Here is an 11,158-nt window from a genome sequence, read left to right on the forward strand (position 1 = left end):
GAGACAAGAGTTGTTGGAGGAAGATCACTTCATATGTCGAAGAGACCACCACTCAGCACTGGAAACAAAAACTGTTGTTGGCTAAATAAGGTGAACTGTGCTGGTGAAACAGTGTGAACCCAGAAAGTGAGCCCTACAAGCTGACCTTGTAGAAGATTTGTGAAAGTATGGGGTTCAGAGACTGGTGGACTTTCAGAAGCAGGGGTTTGAATGGTGGGCTGACTCATGGCTGAGTGCAGTTATGTGGGGACTGTTCAGGGCTACTTAGCCAAGTGGGATTGATGGTGGCTGCTTGTTACTCTGGCCAAGGGAAGTTCCTGAGAACTTTATTCTCAGTAGGCTTTGCATTATGCAGGCTAGAGAAAGTGATGGTTGGCCGGCCAGCTATCAGTGGACAGGGAGATGGGCAGACTCTTCTAACTGTGGTTCTGGCTACACAGGGAGAAATCTGTGCCTGTTGATGTCTGGGAGATAATACAGTGCAGTCTTTTTAACATCAGAGTGGGAGTTTCTGATTCAGCCTGATGAAGGTTAAACACAGTATAGACTTCCCTTTGGGCAGACAGGGAAGCAATGTCTTTGTGTGCATGTGGCTGGACCTGAGGTTGATTGCAGAGGATTATATTACAGAGTTACGAAGGAGCATTGTCTGCTTGAGGTGGATTGAATCAAGTCCTGTCTCCAGATTGGTGGACTCCAAAGCCCGTTCCATCTGTATTTGTGGTGACCACGATGTGGTTGTTTTGGCAGATAAAGACTGTGATGTTTGACAAAACTGGCACCATCACCTACGGAGTCCCCAAAGTCATGCGGGTCCTTCTGCTTGTGGACATGGCCACGCTGCCCCTCAGGAAGGTGCTTGCTGTAGTGGGGACGGCCGAGGCGAGCAGTGAGCACCCCTTGGGTGTTGCAGTCACCAGATACTGTAAAGAGGTACGTGGCCTTGGCAATGCTGAGTCCCGCAATCTGCGAGCCTCCTCCCGGGCTTGCTCTCCTGCCCTTCCTCCACCTCCTGTCTTGGCTGCCACCAGCACCGGCATCAGCTGCCTTTGAGGAGGCCTTGGTGGTGTGGTCTGGAGCCGGTGGAGCTACAGCTCACACTGGTAGGTTCCTTGTCACATTTCCAGATCATCACAAGAGCAGTTGCGTGTTCACAGTCTTCATGAGTACTTACCGAGCACCTGTGCTTGGGACTTCAAACACTAGTAAGACGTGAACTCTGCCCTTTGGGAGCAGGCAGTCGGTGGGGAAGACAGAGCATAAATTCAGCCCTTTATATGCAGTTAGTGCAAAGGGATACAAAAACGAATGGGATCCTGAGAGCGAGGGAGGACGAATCCACTCCGCTGGGAGCACCTGAGATGCAGAGGAATCAGCGGAAGTGAGCTCAGAGTCTCTGGGAGTCTTGGCACAATTAATGAGGAGGCATTATTTCTTTGATCTCTCCCCACAGAGGGGCCTATTTAGTTTTCTGTTTTCAGTCTGAATTTTGAGGCAACATAATGTGCCACAATATTGCCCTGAAAATTTTTTAAATGACCTGAGTAAATAAAAAAATTATCAGTAAATGTAGAAAGGTGTCATGAATGCTTTGGGGGAAAAAAAAATTGACAGCTTTGTTTGGATCAGACTCTTCCAGAAATCGCATTTCATGTTTTGTCTTGTGTAAGGTCAGACAGTCTGTCATTTCACATCTCACCCTGCTGGTGTTTCAGGAAGAATTACCCTCATCGCAGTCATCCTTCCTTGCTGTTTTGTTCCCCAAATAAGAACAGCCCTCATTTGTTTTCCCTGCCAGGTCATCCCTCCTCCCTGGGTCTGATGAATGGTAGGTAACTCAGAGTAGCTTTCTTACCACGCACCTTCCCCATTGTTTTTATGAACCTGTTTACATCATCAAAATATCTCTCCTCCTTGATAGCTGCACACCCATAGTTGAAGGTGAAGTGCTTTTCTTCTTTCTGGCCCACAACCTGTCCATTGTCACAAAGCATTCACCAAGGAGAGCAATTAGGCTGTTTCATTTAATATTATAATGTCTGTATCAGATAAGAGAAAAAGATTGCCGAGTTAATAGTCTCCTCACCTTTCCCTGCAGTTCTGCTTCCCTGTTAATTCTGGTGGGTACTGTCCTTTTCTGCCCACTCCGCTCACTTTTCTGCTCTCTGGGCTCTCACCCACCTTGCTTTTTTCACAGGAACTTGGGACAGAGACCTTGGGATACTGCACAGATTTCCAGTCAGTGCCCGGCTGTGGAATTGGCTGTAAAGTCAGCAGCGTGGAAGGCATTCTGGCCCATAGCGATCACCCGCTGGGCGAATGGCCTACTCACCTGAACGGGGTTGGCAGTGTTCCTGCGGAAACAGGTGCCCTGGCCTTTGTATCTGTGGCTCAGCCTGCAGGGGTGGGGCTGGGCTGGTGCAGGTGATGGCATGCCAAGCCACAGGGAGCGCTGCCTGTATGTCCTTATGTGGACAAGGGTGGTTCACAGCAGTGCCCTGATGCCTGCCTTGCCTGGAAAAGCTGCAGTTTCTCTCTTTAATACATCTCAATTGTGACATGAACAGCAGACAAAAGTAGTGTGTTATTTAAATTCATTCTGTATTGCTTCTCTGCTTCGTAGGCTTGAGTCCCCTCTTTCTTATCCCATTTTGTTTTACTTCATCTAAGCTACAAAGTAGACAGATGGAAATTCTACTTTTGTTCTTCCGAAACAGGAAAGCTTCCATTTGGTGGATTTCTGACGGGTGCATAGTATGCACAGAGCTGGCAGCAGCCGGGCACAGCAGATGGAAATAGTGTGCCCAAGCCAAGAACGGACGCTGGCTGGGTTGACAGCTGTTTTTGAATAAGGGCTTTTCTTTTCTAAGGACAGATGGTTTGCTATCAGAATCAGGGCGTGAGAACCCCCTACCCCCCCAAAACCTCTGTCTAGTGTTTTCTCTTTAGTATGTTGGTATTTAAATCCTGATTTCGCTTGCATTGCTAGGGGCCACCTGCCAGCGGTAGTGATGTAAAACCGCTGTGTGGCCTTTCACTGGTCTAGGGACTGGCCTGTGAGTGCACCCTAAGTTAGCAGCACACGCAGTCAGAAGGAGACAGGTGAAGACTGGCCTTTCAGGAGTGTAGTCTTTAGACATTTCGTAGACATAGACCCCCTGCTGACTCGCCTTGGTCATCTATACCAAGCAGTGATTAATCTAGTCAACATTTGGTTTTAGTACTGGACAGATAACTGCTTCTAATCCCTGTAGAAAAAGAGCCACCAGGTACCTCTAAAAGTGCATAAGCAACGGTATCATGTTTCTTATGTTACAACATTTCACACATACAGCTCAATTATCTTTTAATGCCCCATTTTAATTCGCTACATATTAGTTATACCGTTTTTCCTGGTCCTTCAAGGATGGGGTTCTAAGAGGCGCTTCTGTGTTTTAGTTTTTCAGAAGGGTTAAGTGGGGGTTTGCTGTTAAAAGAATCCCATTTTTTAAGTTCTTTCTTACAGTGAAATTGGACTGTGTAGGAATAACCACAAACTCTTTTAAACAGATGCGGCCTCCCATACCTTCGCAGTGCTGATTGGGAATCGTGAATGGATGAGGCGCAACGGTTTAACCGTCTCTAGTGACATCAGTGACGCTATGACCAATCACGAGATGAAAGGCCAGACTGCCATCCTGGTGGCTATTGATGGTATCGCTTTGCTCATGCCTTTCTTTGCTCCCCCCAAAATGAAGTTTGTTAGAAATGTCAGGCAAAAATAGATTCTTCCCTGTAAAGCAGTTCTTCCTCTCTGCTGCTTTTGTTCTATTTCCAAAAGGTTGTCTTGCCCTCCCTTTCACTTCATTTTCAGTCCTGCGCCTCTTTCTTGTTACCTCTATCATCACCCAGGAGCCAGCTCTGTCCTTGAATCCTTGCTCTTGGAATTGTCTTCACCATCATCATTTGCTTCCCCGTCATCATTTAAGTGGGCAGCTCAGAGTCATTCTCCTCTATCACTGCAGACAAAACAGCAATTCACCCTCTACGTGCTTTAATCCTACTGGGTTTTCGCAAAATCACGATGCCTTTTCTTTTGTTGTCTATGAAAAAAATGCATCATACCTTTCCCGCCAGCCCAGCAGGTTGCCTTTAATGAGATCTCCTGCAACTTTTCACAGGTCTATAGAATTGGGTGTATGCAGAGCTGCTCACGGTGCGTTTATTTTAGTACTCAGATTATACCTCGGGCTTTATATCCCAGGTAGATTAAAATTTACTTTAGAGAAGAATCTTTGTTGTTGTTATTTTCTGCCAATACACGCCAATCTGGGCAAGTCAGAAGTAATAATGTATGTCATTGTGTTTTGACTGATCCTGCCAAATCTGTCCCATTGCCCATTCTCTTCATTTCTTCTTCCTATCTCCAAGTCTCCTACATTCTTGTGAACCCAGAGCCCCCTCAGCTCTTTAGATTGGAGTCGGCAGAACCAAAGGAGCTTACACTTCACTCACCTCGCTGTGTTCTCACATAACTCCTCGGCCTCCTGCTTCAGTAGCTAAACATTCAGGGGAAAAATTCTACAAAAAGTTCAAAAGGAAGCAACAAAAAGGATTGACTTTATAGCTATTTGAACATTTTTCATGTTTTAAAGGAACATTCTTATACTTATCCTATGTTAATAGCTGACATATATTCTTATGAGTCAGGGTCTCTGTAGAGTAATCAACTTTCCTTGGAGGAAATTTGGAAAGTTCCAAGCCCTCTAAAAAGAAAATGAAGTCAGGCATCCCCCTAATCTGGCCTTCAGTTTTTCTGCATGAAGCATGACAGTATGAAACCATGCCCAGTCACTCGGTGCCATTTGTGCTGGCGGCCCCGGCGCTGCGCCCGAGTGCGCTCACCTGTGCTGCTCCCTGCAGGTGTGCTCTGCGCCATGATCGCCATCTCGGATGCCGTCAAACAGGAAGCTGCCCTAGCTGTGCACACACTGAAGAGCATGGGTGTGGATGTGGTTCTGATCACGGGGGACAACCGGAAGACAGCCAGAGCCATCGCCACACAGGTGTGGGCCGGGTGCCGGGGCTGGGGACATCTGGCAGGGACTTAGAGCTCGCAGGAGTAGTGGGTCGGGGCAACGAAAAAGAGGCACCAGTGCTGCTGGCGCTCAGCTTTGCTTCTGGCCTTCCCCTGTCTGGCGCTTTTCTCTGCACCAGCTTTATTCTTCTCCTGGCTAAGCAGCACCAGAGACCACTGTGCTGTTGCTGTGAGATCATGTCCCAGGGGCCTGTATGCTGTGATTCATGCATGGCCAGTTGCAGCTATGGAAAAATTGATATCCAGCATTCTCTGTATTCCAGTCTTGGCAATAGGAAAACACAGAAAGGATTATAGCCTGAGAGCTGAAATCACCCCATACATTTATGCTAAGAGGATATTTTGCCAGCTCTGCCCTCCGCACTCAGGTGTGCTAGAGAAATGCCTGGGTCCTGTGCAGTGCACCTCAGCCCCAGGCATCTAAGACTGGACTGTGAGGCCAGCCTTGCCGTCTGTGCTGGTCAGACTCCCCCATGTGATGATGGCTCAGCTGTGAAGTCCTGAAAATTATAGACCTCTCTTCACCAGCACAATGTGTAGACAGCTGCTTTTGAAGATGAAATGCTTTATTAAGAGGAAATTAGCATTACCTCTCGCTGCAAGGCCTTCCTTGCTAATACTGGACTTGTTGAGTACCCGATTCCTGGTTAAGACTTGTGTGTCCACAGCAAGTATTATAAGCACCGCCATGGGCAGGCTACAGAAAAGCGTGGAGAGGACACCTACCCTGGCGAGACTCGCGGTCCTGCGGAAGGGTAGACCAGGGAGCGGGTACAAGTGATGTGCTTGCCGCGCAGCAGAAGCACGCGGGGTACACGGGCAGCCCATCGCATGCCCCTGGCATGACAGGGGGGTCCCACCTTCCCCGGCTGACGGTGCTTGAGTCGGGAGTGGTGAGAAGGGAAAGCAGGGGAGGGCTAGAGCAGAAGTGCCCTCCTTGCCAGGACAGTGGGCAGGGCCAGGACTGCCTGGGAGGGCTAGGGAGAGGCAAGTTGGGGAGTGCGGGGAGCTGAGTATGCAGTGCCAGAATGTCTGGGAGCTGGAGATGGCAGGAGCGAGAGCTAAGGGGACCTCAAGAAGCAGACAGGCAGTCAGGATGTTGTCCCAGTGAAAGGGGGGGTCCATAACGGCAGAGGGTACCGTTATGAGACGATCAGTGCTTTGGAACGACTGCCTGGGGTATATGGAGAAGAGCATTGGGGAGGTTGGATGCGGAGGGGCCCTAAAGCTCGGCAGGGCCATTGGTGTGGGGGAGGAGTGGATTTGCCACATGACCTGGAATTTTCCATTACTGACTGGACCTGGAGGCTGAGGGGCGGGAAGTAGGCAATTGTTCACTACCCTTTGCTAATACTGCTGTTGTCGGGCATTTATTTATCCGGGACTGTTGTTTTCCTTTCCTTTTAGGTTGGCATCAACAAAGTCTTTGCAGAGGTGCTGCCTTCTCACAAGGTGGCCAAGGTCCAGGAGCTGCAGAATGCAGGGAAGAAAGTCGCCATGGTGGGAGATGGGGTCAATGACTCCCCAGCCTTAGCCCGGGCTGACGTGGGCATCGCCATTGGGACAGGCACTGACGTCGCCATTGAGGCAGCCGACGTCGTCCTCATCAGAGTGAGCGCGGCCCTGTGTCACCCTCCCCTGCGGTCCAGGGTAGGGAGTGTGAGGATGTGGGCAGGACTCCTCACTTGTCCTGTCTTGCAGAACGATCTGCTCGATGTGGTGGCGAGCATTCACCTATCCAAGAGAACCGTCTGGAGGATCCGCCTCAACCTGATCCTGGCGCTCATCTACAACCTGGTGGGGATACCCATTGCGGCAGGTAGGGCGGCTCTCGCTGCTCTCTCGCCTTTGCTTCCAGCTGCCTGCCTGCTTCCTGCCCAGCTTAGTGACTAGCCACCTCATGGGCTGACTGACCAGAGGCATTTGAGGAAGGGTTGAATGTATTAGTCTTTCTACTCTGTAAGTCTTGTAAGGTAAATGAGAAGCCACAGAGACAACCCAACCATCATTTCCTCTGGTCCTCTGACAATCGGGCCAAGATGCTTGACTGCTTCCTTACGTTGGCCCTGTGTTCCAAACCATTTGTTAAGGCTCACAGTCTACAAAATAACCAACATTGACAGTATAGGATACCTGCTCCAACCAGGGACCGTGGTTAGTGTTTCAGAACCTTGCCGTAAGAATTAAGACTGCCGGGCTTTTGCTCTGGCTCACGGAGATGATCATGGAAACAGATGGGTCTGCTTTGTAACAGCTCTCTCCCCTGGTGCTTCTTGTATTACAAGATAGGGGAAAATCCAGACACTTTTGCAAAGAATGGCTCCTACAGGGGCTGAGACCTAAAGGTCTTAAACACGACTCTCCCACCTGAGCTGCCCCAGCAGTGCTGGGTGGTTAGCATGGCTCTCGGCCCTTCAGAAAGGATCTCTGAAGCCCTGAGGAAGACAGTCAGGGAGACGCCTGTGGTCCACAGTGTGTTCTTGTTGTGCCTGAGGTGCCTCAGCACCACGGGTTCCCTGGGCCTTCTGCTTCTTTTCCTCCGGCTCCCCCTGCCCCGCCACTGCCCCTGGAGGCCCCTGGGATTCCCAGCTCCCCTAGAGTTCCTCCTGAGAGTGAGGGTGAGAGGCCCTAGGCCCCTTGATGCAGCCCTGCAGCCCAGCTATGAGACGGTCCTGTAGGACTGCAGGCATGTGGTCACCACCCAGCAGCAGGGCCTCCGGAGGGGGCAGGCCATGGTGAGCAGCTCGGGGGGTCTGCTCCTCGCTCTCCCCACCGGCCTGGGGCTGAATGTTGTCTTCCCCTCGCCAGGCGTCTTCATGCCCATCGGCATTGTGCTGCAGCCGTGGATGGGCTCCGCGGCCATGGCGGCCTCCTCTGTGTCCGTGGTCCTCTCGTCGCTGCAGCTCAAGTGGTGAGTCCCCGTGTGGTGGGAGTGGCCCCCGGGAGGAGGCCTTTCAGAGGGCCCCAGGCTGGCACTGGGTGTGTGCTGTGCTCAGGTTCCCGACGTGTCCACCTGAGGCACGGACTGGCGCAGCCCCCTGGAGCCAGGTGTGTGTGTGTGTGTGTGTGTGATGATTTATTAGCAAATAATTTGCCACCGAACAGTCCTCATGTGCTCGGTTGTTGCAGTTACTCTGTCCAAGGGCCTTGTAAGCCTATGAGTTACTGCTGTCATATACATATTCAAAAAAGAGTTTTGTTTACTTACGCTTTCATTTACCAAAATGGACAGAAGTTGCTGGGTTGTATACCTTGGGGCTGAGCCTGAGGAGTTCAGTATCTTTTCCTTTAAAACCCATGAGGTTCCATATTGGATGTGATCGAAAGAATTGGCCGAGAGGCCTTCTGTAGACTTTCCACAAGACTGTGTGTTCAGAATGGCTGACGTGCTCTTGGACTCTTGCTTTCCAGCTATAAGAAGCCTGACCAGGAGAGGTATGAAGCCCAGGCCCACGGCCACATGAAGCCCCTGAGCGCATCCCAGGTCAGCGTGCACATTGGCATGGATGACCGGCGCCGGGACTCCCCCGGGGCCACAGCCTGGGACCAGGTCAGCTACATCAGCCAGGTGTCACTGTCTTCCTTGCGGTCGGACAAGCTGTCTCGGCACACCGCCATGGCCGATGACAGTGGGGACAAGTGGTCCCTGCTGCTGAGTGACAGGGATGAGGAGCAGTGCATCTGAACCCCAGGCAGAGCAAGGCCTCTCCTAGCCTAGTAGCAGCCGGGTGCTCCCTAAGGATGAAGTTCGCGCATGCACGTGCGTGCCCGTGGGCGCCTGAAGGTGAAAGCAGTGTCCCTCTCCAGCCTAGGGGACTTCCGCCCGCCAGCTGCTCCTCCTCATCCCTCTGCAGTGCATGGCCTCGTCCAGATGTGGCTCCTGGGTGAGACCTCCCTGCCCGGATGCTGCTTGGTGCCAGCTTCAGACATCCTGGCCTTCTGTGCCATTGGCTTGAACTTGTTGGAAGCCTCGCTGGACTCTGGAAAAGGACAGGAGAGTCAGCCCTCCTCACTGATTTTTGCTTTAGTATTGTGAAATGAGGAAAATCTCATCGGGACCAAAAAAACTTCACTGGGCCTTTCCGCAGAACTTATCAAAAAAAACCTCAGTGTTGGGCCTTTCTGACAACACCCATATGCATGGCATATCTGAGACCACAGTTTACCTCAGCTGCACTTGTTGTTTTCTGCTGGCACAATCTCTTCCTTTTGTATCCTTGCTACTGGGGGTCCCTGTTGTTTTTGAGGGCAGAACTGATGCCTCATGTCCCTGCTGCTGTTCACGGCCCATCTCCCGGGGCACTCGTGTATGTGCTCCTTCGGAATCTGCTCACTCACACACCTAGCCGAGACCTTGCCATGCCACTCTCCATGATGAGTGTCCTTTCCTGCTCGTGCGCTGCTTCTGCATGAGGTGAAGCTGCTCACCGCACTCAGTGGAGTGTGGCCGCCAGTTCACGCCGCCTACCTGGAGTGAACGCCTCAGAACCTGACACTTGAGAGTCCAGAATCTGGCCTCTGTGGGTCCAGGGGCTTGGGCCCTGTGTTGCTTCAGTCAGGTGTCCCTCGGGGAAGGTGTGTGATACCGGAGCCTCTGTGTGGCTCAAGGAGCTCAGATCACATGGCCTGTTGTGTGACGGTCACCTTATCAGCCAGTGGTGCCCCTTGCGTGGTGCCTCTCCAAGAGGACAGGGCTACCTGAGCCTGCGGAGATCACAGCCCCGTCTGGGGACCTCCACATTCTCACGCTGAGCTGACGCCTTAGCAGAGGGGTCCTAAAGGAAAGTCTGTTTCTAATTTTTATTGTGACTGGCATGGAAGAGTTGGGATGGGGCCTGTTTGAGACTCTGAAATCAGTAGTAATTGACAGACCGCAAGGGATTAAAATATGGAATCTGAATAAATTCTAGGGTAAAGCCCTTGTCACACACAAAAAATAATCTTAGTTATCTGTTATCAGTTATTCTCCAGGGGCACTGTAAGCTCTTTCTTTAGGGTGCCACGGATCCTCCCAGCAAACCAGCAAAGTTGATGCTACTGTCCTGGTTCAGCAGATAGGGAAGTGGGCCCAGGGCCTGCCCAGGGTCACAAAGCCCCTGAACATGCTGGAACAGGGCTCTGAATCCATGGCTGTAAGCTTTGTAGTCTTTTTCTGCTGCCAATGTCAGTTTGCTTGATAAGAAAAAGCATAAAAGAGGCCCCTGCTCTGGGATGGAGCCACCCAAGGGCCTTGGTTGACGCATGGGCGTGGCCGCCAGTCAGCTCAGCCTCCTCCTCTCCTGCCTGTTTCCACTTTTGCATATAGTTTAGTTTTTGCTGGGTCTTACTTATCCTCTGAAACCCAAGTGCAGGGGTTTGTGTTTTATTGTTCTAAATCTCCCTGTCCCGTTCCACTGTTTATTCTCAGATGTGCTCGGAAATGTTCCTTGTTTTCTAACGAGGCTAATCCTTGTCTAAAGAATCTAATTGTATTGATTTTGCAAGACACTTTAGGAACATAAATATGTTTATTTGAATATGAAAATATTTATATAATTGTACAGAAAATAACCTTTTAGATGTTCAAACTGTAGGAAATCTATCTTGGTCAGATAAGACCAATTCTTGCTTCAAAACCTTCCTGTACTCTATTAGAATAAAGTTTCTTTTTATTGATCTACACACCTGCCTTCGGCTGACTCTGTGAAAGTACAGCCCCTCTTCAGCAAGAGCCACCAGCACCTCTGGCTTGGTTTGGTCCCCTTTGCGGACTCAGAGGAAGGGGCTCGAACCAGAGGTGGGGAGGTTGTCCAGCTGGCCCCCAGCATTGTAGCCTCTGCCTTGTGCCTGCCGTAGAGGGACCCCTGAAGGGCCACTCCCTTGAGGCGTCTGTCCAGCATCTGCCTGGACTAGCTGACAAGATGCACTTCTGTGGATGAGAATAACTACAAGAGGCTGTGCTCACGTGCACTCATGTCAGTCTCGAGGGCTGTTTTGGGTTTGTTGGCCTTGAAGGATTGTGGTGGCGGAGTAGTTTTAAGGTCTGAATGAGGAGCTCTGTTGGGAAAACTCTGGGCACCTTGGGGTGGCGGGGCCTGGTGA

General features: G+C 50.8%; 1 protein-coding gene across 3 annotated transcripts in view; it reads left to right on the forward strand.

Annotated features, from left to right (window-relative positions):
* Positions 1-10,686, forward strand: part of ATP7B (ATPase, Cu++ transporting, beta polypeptide) — a 65,587-nt gene extending 54,901 nt beyond the window's left edge. Inside the window, exons 15-22 of one of the 3 annotated variants that reach the window (XM_012723351.1) lie at positions 751-933; positions 2,198-2,366; positions 3,550-3,693; positions 4,903-5,045; positions 6,485-6,688; positions 6,779-6,896; positions 7,886-7,988; positions 8,489-10,686. In XM_012723351.1, the coding sequence (XP_012578805.1) occupies positions 751-933; positions 2,198-2,366; positions 3,550-3,693; positions 4,903-5,045; positions 6,485-6,688; positions 6,779-6,896; positions 7,886-7,988; positions 8,489-8,762 (1,338 nt within the window). In that variant the 3' untranslated portion in view covers positions 8,763-10,686. Of the gene's footprint in view, positions 1-750; positions 934-2,197; positions 2,367-3,549; positions 3,694-4,902; positions 5,046-6,484; positions 6,689-6,778; positions 6,897-7,885; positions 7,989-8,488 lie in introns of those variants that run through there. The other 2 variants (XM_012723352.1, XM_012723353.1) reach the window with 2 other exon arrangements.
* Positions 10,687-11,158: the final 472 nt, after the last annotated feature.

Source organism: Condylura cristata, unplaced genomic scaffold, assembly GCF_000260355.1.
Source record: "Condylura cristata isolate star-nosed mole 26May11 unplaced genomic scaffold, ConCri1.0 scaffold00010, whole genome shotgun sequence".
Lineage (NCBI taxonomy): Eukaryota > Metazoa > Chordata > Mammalia > Eulipotyphla > Talpidae > Condylura > Condylura cristata.